Here is a 14,143-nt window from a genome sequence, read left to right on the forward strand (position 1 = left end):
GCGCAGCACACGTCCCAGTGCTTCGCTTACACCAGGCACATAGGGGATGGCGGCATGTGATTGGCAATGGTTGCGGGCCGTGTTCTCTAGGAGCACTGAGCGGCGTTCCACGGAGGCTAGAAATTTCCTGGGGTAGCCGCAAGTCGTCAACTCACGGCGCACTTGCACCAGGTCCGAGGCATGGTCTTGATGTCGTGAGCAAATTTTTCTCGACCTTTCGATGAGTGAAGCCGCAACAGCACGTTTGTGGCAGGCCGGGTTCACTGAGTTAAAATGTAGGTACCTGCCCGTGTGGGTCGACTTCCTGAACACTCGAAAGGAGAGGTTATGGCCCACTCGCTCCACTAACACGTCCAAGAATGGTAGTTGGTTGCCAACCTCCTCCTCGACAGTGAACTGTATGGCCTTTTCCATGCTGTTAATGTGCCTGGTGAACGCGGCAAGTGCGTCCTTCTTGACTATACAAAAACAGTCGTCGATGTACCGCAGGAACACATTAGGTCGTGGATGGAAGGAGGCCAGAGCCCGGTTTTCGATGGCTTCCATGGTCAGGTTGGTGGCCGTGACAGAAATGGAAGCGCCCATTGCAGTTCCGTGCACCTGCTTGTAGAACGAACCTCGAAAAACGAAGTACGTGTTTTCGAGGCAAAACTTCAACAACCGTAACAGGTCCTGTGCCTCAAGGGGTGTTCTTTCGCTGAGCTTCTCGTCATTTTGGAGGGCAGCCTTGCAAACATCTACCGCTAGATCGACTGGGACGCTGGTGTAGAGCGACGTAACGTCAAAAGACACAAAGATGTCGTCATCCTCCACCACGACGTCACGCACTTTTTCAGTGAAGTCAAACGAGTTGCGTATGAATGTGGGTCCTTTTCCTACTAGCGGCGCGAAGACACAGTGAAGGTAGCCCGACAGCTGGCATAGGGGCGAACGGGTAAAATCCACTATCGGTCGCATAGGGACGCCCCCCTTGTGGATTTTCGGAAGGCCGTATAAAGCAGGAGCAGACCCATTGTGACAAAGGAGTCGGTAGTAGAGTGCCTTGTGCTGTGGAGGTACGAAGTGAAACACATAGGCAAGATGCTTTTGCAGCTCTCGTTCTACCTTCAGGGTAGGGTCCTTCTTCAGTGCGATGTACGTGCTCGTGTCTTGCAGGAGTTCCATCATTTTTTTGTCGTAGTTGGTGCTGTTCAAGATGATGGTAGCATTGCCTTTGTCGGTGGGAAGGATAACAATTTCCCGGTTTCTGCGCAGGCTTCTTATTGCGTTTCGCTCCTCAGGAAGCATGTGAGAGGCCTGTCGGGTCGGCAGTTTGGCAAGGATGCTCACAACTCGAGTTCGAGCTTCATCGCGGCGGCCGCCCTCAACTTTCATCACTGCACGTTCAACAGCACAAATTACCTTTCATGCGTCCGGAGCAGACCCAGCGTTGAAGTTTAATCCAAGCTCAAGCACTGCTAGCTCGGATTGGGTAGGCTTGTAGGTAGACAGATTGTGGACTGTGGAGCTCGTGCTGACTGGGCGACTAGCAAAGCTGGCTTCCTCGTGGCAGGGTATCAGTCTCAACATCTTGTTCTTATGAGCCACTTGTCGTTGTTGAGACTGAAGGCTAGCTTTGTAGTTGGCATGCAGCTGGATGCTCGCGAACTCGTTTGGGCATATGTACTCGAGGCGGCGACGAGCAAAGAAGAGTTGATTTTGAAGGCACCTGGTTATGTCTTTGCAGTTTAGGATCCTGGCCTGCAGTAACTGACGTTCTGCTCTTGCTATGACGCCGTGTCCAAAAGCGGAGTCGACGGGTCGCAGCAAGCGGAGCGATCTGGGGATTAGGTTTCTGGCTTTGCAGGCGAGGTTGAAATCTAAATGGTCCCTAAATGAAGATAGTCGGACGGTCATGGAAACGTACTGGCGGACTTGAGTTATGAAAGGCTGGCCATACGACCGTCGTAACTGGATGAAGTCTAAGGTTGGACGAAATCTCGTCTGGTCTGGTAGTAGCGTCATAGGCATTTGCAGTGTGTGCAATGTGGTGCCAGATTTCCGGATTTTCCATAACTACAGCGCAAACGACAGGACAGAGATGAAGAAGGGACGCCACACAGCGCTGTGTGGCGTCCCTTCTTCATCTCTGTCCTGTCGTTTGCGCTGTAGTTATGGATCATCGTAAACACCAACTCGCCCAACAAATGCTTTTGTCGAACTTCATTTCCGGATTTTGCTACTTGCTCGCATAATCTTTCGTGCTCTCTAAGCCTCTTGTTCAGGCATCTACCCGTTTGCCCTACGTAGGTTCGTTGACAGCTAAGTGGAATGCTGTAAATGACGTTTTCTTCACACTCTACATAGGTGATGTCGTGTTTGACATTGCACCCAGGTTTCTTTTTGTGGTCTTCATTCTCGTTGACCTTTTTGCACATTTCAATGAGCTTATTGGGAGCTGAAAAAACCACCTCAGCTCCGTACTTGTTCGCTGTCTTCCTTATTCTGTGGGAGATGTTATGAATGTATGGCATCACAACGGGGCGTCCCTCATAGCTCGTTTTCTTATTCTTATCGGACCCAGTAACTTCCCTTAGTAAGCATTCTGCAATGCCGCCAAGTAACTGCTCCGGATAGCCACTAGCCCTCAATCGGGAAACCTGTTGAACAATGCTGTGAATAATCGAGGGGGGGCATGATTTTTTTATAGCTAGTTTTAGGCAGGAAGTTGCTACAGCTCGTTTAACAATTTTAGAATGACCAGAATCAAATCGCAACAGTGGTTTTTCTGCCCTGGGCTTATATTATAAGTCGAGCAAGTGTGGTTGTCGTTGCAAGTCACCAGCAGGTCTAGGAATCTAATCTGGCAGCCCTGTGGGGTTTCAGATGTGAACTCAAGGCCAGGAAAAGCACTCTTCCATTCATTAAGAATACCTTCCATGTTTATGGAGTCGGTTAGGCTGTTGGGAAGGCAAAGCAGGTAATCATCAATGTACCTAAAGCAAGCTAAAATATTGTACGTATTTAGTATGCTCGATATCTTCCGGTGGTTGCCCTGTGCCAAAAAAATGTCGGATAGCACAGTTGCCAAACAAGATCCAATACTTATGCCTCCTTTTTGTAGAAACATTTCGCCTTCAAATTCCACGTACAAGAACCACAGGTAGCATTCAACCAATTCAAGAAAGCAGTTAACATTCATTCCACACTGGTTTTGAAACCTAACATTTCCGAAGTGTTCAATGCTTTCTTCTACAGCTTTCAAGGCGGCGCTCCGTGGAATGCTATAATACATGCCAACCACATCAATTGAAAGGCACACCACCGGGGGGCTTGATCTTAAAAAATTTACGATTTCCTCAGACCCTTTAACCATGAACGGGTCCCGAATCGGAAGGATCGAAAGATGGGCTCTTAAAAATTGAAACAAGCAGCGTTGCCAGGTCCCTCGGTCTTCAACAATAACCCTGAAAAGCATGCCTTCTTCGTGCGTCTTGATTGTGAAGAAAGGCTTTAGACAGGTCGCCTTGCACTCTGTGATCTGTTTCTGCAGCTTTTCATTTCCGGTGGAGCCGCATTTCAAAGCCACACTGCTCTGAAGTTTGGCGAAATTCCTTTTGCTGATTTTTGCGGGATCGAAGTTCTTTCTTAGTCCTTCCAAAGCCTTACTGTGATACACGCCTCTGTCAATGACCACGAACTGACCTGTCTTGTCCAATGTCATCAGGCAGAGGCTGTTGTCTCTCAGAAAGGTGGTAGTATCCTTTGTCGTGTTGTCTCGTGGCTTCAGCTGGTTAACCTGTCTGATGGTTCGCACTGCTTCAATAATGCATGCGGCTCTTTCCTTGTCGGGCAATCTGTCTGCTATTTCATGAATCCTCGCGAGGTTCTCAGCCGGCCCGGGCTTCGGTTGAAGTGCAAATTTTGGTCCCTTGTCTAGGATGTTGCTGACCTGTTGAGGCAGCGTGCGCCCCGAAAGGTTGATTGCTCCGTGATCGTTAGACAGAAATTTCTTTGGTCTTTTTGGAAGACTAGCAAAGTTGGCTTTCCATATCTGTTCGCCGCATGCTTCGGCGTGTTGGATGAAATACCTTGTCATCTGTCGCGAGGCTGCTTCATCCAGGAAAGTCGCACACATCACGTTGATGTGCATCTTGTAGAGCCGTAGTTTTCTCCAGCTTTCTGCTCGAAGAATCTTGCAGAGCCGTCTGGATGTCTTTTCTGCAGGGGCCATACTTCCAAGCATCGCTGTCAGAACTGGGTTGGAAATTCCATGGCTGAGGGCGTATGAGAGAGCGCGAGTGTGGAACCTTTCTTCTGCGATGATTCTGACGAAATAGTGCACTTTTAGTAGGGAGGAAGATGAGGAACATTCAGGCCCGATGTACTGGAAATTAAAGTCAAAAGAGCTACAACTGGGGCTAGTTGAAAATGCATCCTTGAAGGTATTTGTGAGCGCTACCAAAATACGGAAAGGGACGAACACACAAGACAAGCGCTTTCTAACAACTGTTTATTCTCTGAAGAAGCATGACTATATACACATATTAACGCCAAATCATACACAGAGGAGGGAAGAGCACACGACGCTGACAAGAGCGATATGAAGGAAAAATATATAATAATAAAATATCGACACATGCCTCTACAACAGCCGAAGATTACTATTCCTGAGGTAGTTTAATTCAGTTCTCCCTAGCATCACCGAAGGGGAGCTGCGATTATGCGAGCTCAGATTATGCGAGCAAGTAATAATAATAATAATAATAATAATTGGTTTTGGGGGAAAGGAAATGGCGCAGTATCTGTCTCATATATCGTTGGACACCTGAAGGGCGCGGTGTCCAAAGGGAAGGGATAAAGGAGGGAGTGAAAGAAGAAAGGAAGAAGAGGTGCCGTAGTGGAGGGCTCCGGAATAATTTCGACCACCTGGGGATCTTTAACGTGCACTGACATTGCACAGCACACGGTCGCCTTAGCGTTTTTCCTCCATAAAAACGCAGCCGCCGCGGTCGGGTTTCAACCCAGGAACTCCGGATCAGTAGTCGAGCGCCCTAACCACTGAGCCACCGCGGTGGGGCAAGCGAGCAAGTAGCAAAATCCGGAAATCTGGCACCACATTGTGCACACTGCAAATGCACCCTGATGCTAAAAAAACACCAAGGTGATAGGTCGGGCCAGAAACAGACGGGAACGCGAAATTGTCGAAGCTTTCGCTATGCATGTTGTTCCAGATAACCAATGCGTCAGCTCCCCTTCGGTGATGCTAGGGAGAACTGAGAATTGTTAAACGAGCTGTAGCAACTTCTTGCCTAAAACTAGCTATAAAAAAATCATGCCCCGACTCGATTATTCACAGCATTGTTCAACAGGTTTCCCGATTGAGGGCTAGTGGCTATCCGGAGCAGTTACTTGGCGGCATTGCAGAATGCTTACTAAGGGAAGTTACTGGGTCCGATAAGAATAAGAAACCGAGAGCTATGAGGGATGCCCCGTTGTGATGCCATACATTCATCTCACTGAAAAACAGCGCGCTTACACGGAACACGAGAAAGGAGACACGCACACACACAGCGCTGACTTACAACTGCAGGTTTTATTGCATTGCTCACAATAAATACTAGAAAGGAAAAAACAAAAACAGTGGAAGGCGAGGAAGAATTCCTTCTGTCGCATCATGTCGCCATAGGTATTCAAGATAATTAAATCTCTTTTCTTGTCAATGCTATCGATGGTGTGCTAACGCATGACGCGGCTTTCCTATCAATGATGAAAGCTTCATACAGCTCGCGCTTGTGCTGGTGATTATATCGCCTCAAAATCTGGCTTCGTCCAAAGTTAGGTGTGCAGTGACAGCCAGACACATGTTTTGCCAGCGTGCTGCCGTAGCCCGTGCGGTTGTTAGTGGCGTGCTCTCGTAAACGGTCGTTTATGCAACGTCCACTTTGACCCACATACGATGCACCGCATGACAGCGGGATCTCGTAAATTACCTCCGTGTCACAGGTAGTGAAAATTTTTGTTCGTGCTTTTTACTGCACTGCGCTGGTTTTGGGGCATCTTCGTCCACCAATCTGCAAAGCAAATTGAGCTTTCTGGGTGCAGTTAGAATCAAATCCACTCCAGCGCGCCCTACTATCTTCTTCAACGAGTGGCTGATCCCGTGTAGATACGGCATAACAGCCCTCTTCTCTTTTTCTTTCCGTGGCTTGTTCGTGTGTCCAGATTGGCGGAGATCATTCAGGAGCTTGAATCCAATCCCTGAAATGAGGGCATCCGGGAAGCCCGCTTCGCATAGACGTTTCAGCTGGGACTCTGTGCTAGCTTGCTGACGGTGATGGCACGATCTTTTGAGGGCATTCTTCAAGGCACCCAAGGCTATTGCTCGTTTGACGAGCTTCGTATGCGAGGAAGAGTATGGCAAAAGGCTTTTCTTTGACCTCGGAGCATAGCACCAGCACAGATGGTCCTCACTTGGAAACAACCGCAGGTCAAGGTACTGAAGTTGGCCTTCATCAGGAAATTCTTTTGTCAATTCAAATTCTCCTAAGTTTTCAGAAAATACCTTGAAAGGGGCCTCCACGTCCTTGCCTGGGTCCTGATCAGACGTTTTATAGACGACGAGGAAGTCGTCAACAAAACGAAAAACCCTTACTACGTTGGTGTTGAGCAACGCTTCTTTTAGCCGACGATCCGCCTTTGCAAGCAGGAGATCGCTGAGTAGAGGTACGACACAGGAGCCGATGCACACGCCCTGCCTCTGTACGAACAGTTCATTATTGAAGCTGATAAACGTCGACCTTAGGTAAAAGGCCATAGTTTCGAGGAACTTCTCTGTGCTGATTCCGCAGGCGTTCTGAAACCGTACGGTACCCAGAGCTTCAATGCCTTCTAATCACATCAAACAGCCAGTTGTCCTTATGTGTCCTTATGTGTCTTTTGGGAAGACACATAAGGACAACTGGCCTTTCAGGGTGATCGTGTCGGAAAAAGGCACCTGGCAGCACTCCATGGGCAAGTTTCTACAAGACTCACTGTCTTTGTTGGCCGTGGAAGATCCGTTCCAGGTTAAGAAGCCTGAAGAAGTCTCTGCTTTCCTTCATGGCTCATGCCCGAAAGGTGTGAGTGTTTTCTCCATCGATGTAAAGGATCTTTACTACAGTCAAACCTGGATATAACGAAATTGAAAAAAGTTTGCAATTTTTCGTTATATTCAGGTTTTCGTTACATGCAGTTTTTGGTTAAGACTGGTAAGGATCATGCCAAAACGAAGTAAAAATGCGACAGATATCAGTTCAAGTGAACTCGCCATTCAAAGAATTTATTTAAGAGAAAAACTGCGTAATTTTCGCTTGCTGTTTTTGCCCGATCGAAGCCACTACTCGGCGCTCCAAGGAAACTAAGGCATCCAGGGCTGCTTCATCGTCCTGCGAGCCAATGAAACATCGCAGAATGTCCACCGCGTCCGTCAGTTCCCTCGCGGGGGGCACAGCACAAAATGTATCAGGCTCTGACGAACCGTCACCTTCAAGGCTATCTTTAATGGTTTCCACAAGTGCCGCATCAGTCATCTCTTCCGTAACCACGGCGCCGTTGTCCACGAACAAAAAGTAGCACAGCTCGACACCGTCGGGCACCCTACCGTTCATGCGTAGTTCATCCCACGCTTCTGCGACCTCGGGTGGGCTTGAAGGTTCGTCTTCAGTGACCGTAGCTTGAATATCCTTATTTACCTGAGCCTTGGCGAAGCAATTGGCGATCACTTGTGATCCGACCTCTTGCCACGACGCAGCAAGCATTTCGATTGCTTGGTAGATATCCACTTTCGTCGGCCATTCAAGGTGGATGTCCAGGAGCTTCTTTTGTATCATTTGACGGTGGTAACAGCATTTAAAGCTGTTCATAACTCCTTTTTCTAAGGGTTGTACCAGAGAAGTGCAGTTAGGTGGCAAATACTGCAGCTCGACGTTCGAAAGCTGTAGGCCTTCCACATGATGCGCGGAGCAGCTGTCAAGCAGCAAACAAATGCTGCGACCTTGTCGCTTGACATCTTGGCTGAGCTCCTTCAGCCAGTCGGAAAAAATTGCCCGCGACATCCAAGCTTTGTAGTTTGCCACATATTTTACTGGCATCCGCCTTGTTCCTTTAAAACATCTGGGCCGGGCATTGCGGCCAATAACCAATGGGATTCGTTTGTCGCTGCCATCAGTGTTGGCGCAAAGCAAAACCGTCACGCGGAGTTTACTTTGCTTTCCACCGCGGCAGTCTTCTCCTTTTAGTGACAACGTGCAGCTCGGTAACATTTTATAAAACAGGGCCATCTCATCAGCATTATAAATGTCGGCAGCTTCATAGCAGCTGAAAATTCCGGGAAGCTTCTCGGCCACCCATGAGGCAGCAGCATCGCTGTCTGCGGAGGCAGACTCGCCAGACGCCACTTTTCCGACGACACTGTGCCGGCTTTTAATCCTTGTATCCAGCCATTACTCTCTTTGAAGTCGTCGTGGCCGAGGATGCAAGGAAAATCTATGGCTTTCTGCTGCAAAATCGTGCCACTTATGGGCACATTTTGTGCTCGTCTGTCCAAAAACCATGCAAACACGGCGTTGTCCACATCAGCATACGTCGACGTCTTCAGTCTTTTCTTCTGGGCACTTGTGCCCGACTCCATCGCACTGCGGATGCTTTGTTCTGCAGCAAGAATGGTTGACAGGGAGCTGGCTGGTGTATTGAAGCGGGCAGCGACATCCTTCTTTTTTTCGCCGGCGTTAACTGTATTCAAAATCGAGAGCTTATCTTCAAGCGACAGAACTTTGCGTTTCCTCACAGCGGAACTCAGCGTAACGAACCGACACCATAAACACACACCAGCACATGCACGTCAACACGCTGACGAAGAAGGCTTACCGTGAATGCGCTGCAACACCACGAAGAATTTGTTATAGTAGTGCCACCTAGTGTCAAGCTACAAAATGAAAGCTTAAAAGTTGCTATGCTTGCCATGGAGTGGCGATAGCGGTGCTCAACATCATCATCATCACCAAGGTCTGTTTGTTTGCTGCAATTGCAAGCGTTCTGCTTGCGGTCCACTTTACCTTTTAATATAAAAACTTACTTAAACAATATTCATTAAAGTTGCGCACTGTTCGGTCATATTTTGGGCAAAACATTACAAGATACAGCTCGATGGCAGCGCCGCGAATTCGTTACATCAAGGTCAACTGCCGCAACGAGTTCGTTACATGAAGGTCGCCTATACATGGGCTTCAATGGGAGATGTGTTGGGGAATTGAAAAATTTCGCAAAATCTAGGAATTCGTTACATAGAGGTTCGTTACATAGAGGTTCAACTGTACTCACTACCGCACCCTTCACTGTTTGATGTGATTAGATAAGGCATTGAAGCTCTGGGTACCGTACGGTTTCAGAACGCCTGCGGAATCAGCACAGAGAAGTTCCTCGAAGCTATGGCCTTTTACCTAAGGTCGACGTTTATCAGCTTCAATAATGAACTGTTCGTACAGAGGCAGGGCGTGTGCATCGGCTCCTGTGTCGCACCTCTACTCAGCGATCTCCTGCTTGCAAAGGCGGATCGTCGGCTAAAAGAAGCGTTGCTCAACACCAATGTAGTGAGGGTTTTTCGTTTTGTTGACGACTTCCTCGTCGTCTATATCCTCGTCGTCTGATCAGGACCCAGGCAAGGACGTGGAGGCCCCTTTCAAGGTATTTTCTGAAAACTTAGGAGAATTTGAATTGACAAAAAAATTTCCTGATGAAGGCCAACTTCAGTACCTTGACCTGCGGTTGTTTCCAAGTGAGGGCCATCTGTGCTGGTGCTATGCTCCGAGGTCAAAGAAAAGCCTTTTGCCATACTCTTCCTCGCATACGAAGCTCGTCAAACGAGCAATAGCCTTGGGTGCCTTGAAGAATGCCCTCAAAAGATCGTGCCATCACCGTCAGCAAGCTAGCACAGAGTCCCAGCTGAAACGTCTACGCGAAGCGGGCTTCCTGGATGCCCTTATTTCAGGGATCGGATTCAAGCTCCTGAAAGATCTTCACCAATCTGGCCACCCGAAGAAGCCACGGAAAAAAAAAGAGAAGAGGGCTGTTATGCCGTATCTACACGGGATCAGCCACTCGTTGAAGAAGATAGTAGGGCGCGCTGGAGTGGATTTGATTCTAACTGCACCCAGAAAGCTCAATTTGCTTTGCAGATTGGTGGACGAAGATGCCCCAAAACCAGCGCGGTGCAGTAAAAAGCATGAACAAAAATTTTCACTACCTGTGACACGGAGGTAATTTACGAGATCCCGCTGTCATGCGGTGCATCGTATGTGGGTCAAAGTGGACGTTGCATAAACGACCGTTTACGAGAGCACGCCACTAACATCCGCACGGGATACGGCAGCACGCTGGCAAAACACGTGTCTGGCTGTCACTGCACACCTAACTTTGGACGAAGCCAGATTTTGAGGTGATATAATCACCAGCACAAGCGCGAGCTGTATGAAGCTTTCATCATTGATAGGAAAGCCGCGTCATGCATTAGCACACCATCGATAGCATTGACAAGAAAAGAGATTCAATATCTTGAATAACTATGACGACATGATGCGACAGAAGAAATTCTTCCTAGCCTTCCACTGTTTTTGTTTTTTCCTTTCTAGTATTTATTGTGAGCAATGCAATAAAACCTGCAGTTGTAAGTCAGCGCTGTGTGTGTGCGTGTTTCCTTTCTCGTGTCCCGTGTAAGCGCGCTGTTTTTCAGTGAGATCATGTACCAACTGGCCTGGCAACTGTCCTTCATACATTCATAACATCTCCCACAGAATAAGGAAGACAGCGAAAAAGTACGGAGTTGAGGTGGTTTTTTCAGCTCCCAATAAGCTTATTGGAATGTGCAAAAAGGTCAACGAGAATGAAGACCACAAAAAGAAACCTGGGTGCAATGTCAAACACGACATCACCTATGTAGAGTGTGAAGAAAACGTCATTTACAGCATTCCACTTAGCTGTCAACGAACCTACGTAGGGCAAACGGGTAGATGCCTGAACAAGAGGCTCAGAGAGCACGAAAGATTATGTGAGCAAGTAGCAAAATCCGGAAATCTGTTACCACATTGCGCACACTACAAATGCACCCCGATGCTTAAAAACACCAAGGTAATAGGTTGGGCCAGAAACGGACGGGAATGCGAAATTATCGAAGCTTTCGAAGCATGTTGCTCCAGATAACCAATGCGTCAGCTCCCCTTCGGTGATGCTAGACAGAACTGAATTAAACTACCTCAGGAATAGTAATCTTCGGCTGTTGTAAAGTCACGTGTTGATATTTTATTATATATTTTTCCTTCATATCGCTCTTGTCAGCGTCGTGTGCTCTTCCCTCTTCTGTGCATAATTTGGCGTTAATATGTGTATATAGTCATGCTTCTTCAGAGAATAAACAGTTGTTAGAAAGCGCTTGTCTTGTGTGTCCGTCCCTTTCCGTATTTTGGTAGTGCTCACCAATACCTTCCAGGATGCATCTGAAGCTGCCTTTTTGCTTAAATGATCTGAGCCATTTACGAGGGTGATGATTTCTGGCATTCCTGTGCCGGCGTGAATGATTGCAGAGCCAGTTTTCACCTGGATGATGGCAGCAAACTCAGTGCTGCATGATGTATACTACAATGTGTGATCCAGATCCTGGACTTTGGGCTGGCACGCCATGCCGAGGTGGAGATGACTGGCTACGTGGCGACACGATGGTATCGAGCTCCAGAGATCATGCTCAACTGGATGCACTACAACCAAACGGGTGAGTTGGATGAGGAAGTGTCTTTGAAATTTATCATCATCAGCCTCACTATGCCCTCGGCAGGGCAAAGGCCTCTCCTGTGTCTCTCCAATTAACCCTGTCCTGTGCCAGCTATGGCCACCGTATCCCTGCAAGCTTCTTAATCTCATCCACCCACCTAACCTTCTGCCGCATCCTGCTATGTTTGCCTTCTTTTGGAATCCTTTGCGTTACCCTTAAAGACCAGCGGTTATCTTGCCTTCGCAGTACATGCCCTGCCCAAGCCCATTTCTTTCTCTTGATTTCGACTAGGATGTTGTTAACCCCTGTTTGTTCTCAGCCACTCTGCCTGCTTCCAGTCTCTCAATGTTACACCTGTCATTTTTCTTTCCATGGCTCGCTGCGTTGTCCTTTAGCTGAGCCCTTTTCGTTAGCCTCCACGTTTCTGCCCCGTAGGTGAGTACCGGTAAGATGCAGGTGTCGTGTGCTTTTCTCATAAGGGATATTGGTAAACTGCCATTCATAGTCTGAGAGAACTTGCCATATGCGCTCCACCCCATTCTTACCCTTCTAGTTATCTCCCTCTCATGATCCGGATCAGCTGCCACTACCTGCCCTAAATAGATGTAATCTCTCACCGCTTCCAACACCTCGCTACCAATTGTCAACTGCTGTTTCCTTGCTAGACTGTTGACCATTACTTTGGTTTTCTGCATACCCGCCGTACTGCTCTGTCTAACTCATTTATCATGCTTTACAGTTCACCTCCTCAGTGACTCAGCAAGGCAATGTCATCAGTGAATCGCAGATTATGTAGGTATTCTCCATTAACTCTTACCCCAACTCTTCCCAGTCCAGGCCTCGGAATACCTCTTGTAAACACGTAGTGTATACCATTGGCGAGATCATGTCTTCCTGCCTGACACTTATTGGAATTTTATTGCTAAATTTATGAATTACTATTTTAGCTGCGCAGTCGTTATAGATCTTCCAGGATTTTCACGTAAGGCTCTTCTACACCGATTCCATAATGCCTGCATGACTGCTGAGATTTCCACTTAGCCAAATGCTTTCTCGCAATCAATGAAGGCTATATATAGGGGTTTGTTATATATTTATAATAAACTGCACATCTCCAACCAAAAATTTAACTTTAACCCAACGTCACGAAGCCGACTCGGCTCCTTCATCAGGGGTGACTGAGGGCAGTAGCTAGTGTCTTTTAAGTATGGAGGGGGGGGTCAAAGGAACGACAGCTGTGACGCGAAAGGCGCGGGAGAGGGGGAGGGGGGGTTTAGGCTGTTAGTCACGCTGGCACACTGCACGGAGGTGGTAAATGGCGACATTTTTTTCGTTGAGTTGAAGAGCGAAGTCCCTGGGCATATACTGGGGGTAGGTTTCCTTTTCTGCGGATGATATTGTTCGGGGTGCTTTGGATATGCCAGGATTCCAGAAGGAGCCTTTTGTGGTAATTTGTTTCGGTTCCGAGGATGCGGGTTTCTTCTAAGTTGATTCCATGGTCGGAGTCCTCGGAATGTTTGGCTACTGGATTGCGCTCTCTTGCGAATTTGTGGACGTCGTTTTTATGTTGCCGAATTGTTTCTTTGCAATTTTTGGTTTCGCCCATGTAGCTTGCGTCGCAGTCGGCGCATGGAATTTTGTAGACAATGCCTTGGGCTCTTTCTCTCAGCGGCCGGTCCTTGGGAGCAGGTAGGCAAAGCGCAACAGTGTTTGTGGGCTTGTGCGCAACCTGGAGACCCGATTTTTTCAGGATTCGGGCGATGGTTTCGCTGATACCTCCAACATAAGGTAAAGTGACATATTTTGGTGGTGGCGTTGGTCTTTGTGTGTTGATTTCTTGACGAATGTTGTGTTTATGACGTCGAACGGTTTTTTTAATGTCTCTTGGGTAGCCGTTTATGATGAGTTCTTTGAATATCGTGCGTTGTTATTTTTTTCTGTAAAGTTCTGTGCTGCAGTGTGTCTCAACTCTTCTGAACAGCGTCTTCACCACTGATCCTTTATGGACTGTCGGGGGGTTCGAAGAGAAGTGGAGAGACCGGCCTGAGTGAGTTGGTTTGTGGTATACGGAGAATTGAAGGGTATTGTGGTTTCGGGACACGAGGACGTCCAAAAACGGCAGGGAGTTTTCTTGTTCCACCTCTAGCGTGAACTGAATGTCAGGTTCTACGGAGTTGAAATGGTGAAGGAAATTATGAGTCTCGGATCTTTTGATGACGGCGAAGCAGTCGTCGACATACCTGAGGAAAATCTTTGGTTTTGGGTGGAATGAGTTGAGGGCTCGTTGTTCGACATTCCATTGTTAAATTGGCCATGACGACAGAGATGGATGCTCCCATTGGCGTTCCTATCACTTGTCGGTAA

The 14,143-nt window shown here is 47.8% G+C and overlaps 1 protein-coding gene across 15 annotated transcripts in view; it reads left to right on the forward strand.

The window, feature by feature from the left end:
* The window catches only part of p38b (p38b MAP kinase), a 210,742-nt gene that overhangs the window by 61,179 nt on the left and 135,420 nt on the right, over positions 1-14,143 (forward strand). For all 15 annotated transcript variants that reach the window (XM_077639063.1, XM_077639062.1, XM_077639064.1 and 12 more), the window contains exon 7: positions 11,665-11,779. In XM_077639063.1, the coding sequence (XP_077495189.1) occupies positions 11,665-11,779 (115 nt within the window). The remainder of the gene's footprint in view (positions 1-11,664; positions 11,780-14,143) is intronic.

This window comes from Amblyomma americanum, chromosome 10, assembly GCF_052857255.1.
Source record: "Amblyomma americanum isolate KBUSLIRL-KWMA chromosome 10, ASM5285725v1, whole genome shotgun sequence".
Classification (NCBI taxonomy): Eukaryota; Metazoa; Arthropoda; class Arachnida; order Ixodida; family Ixodidae; genus Amblyomma; species Amblyomma americanum.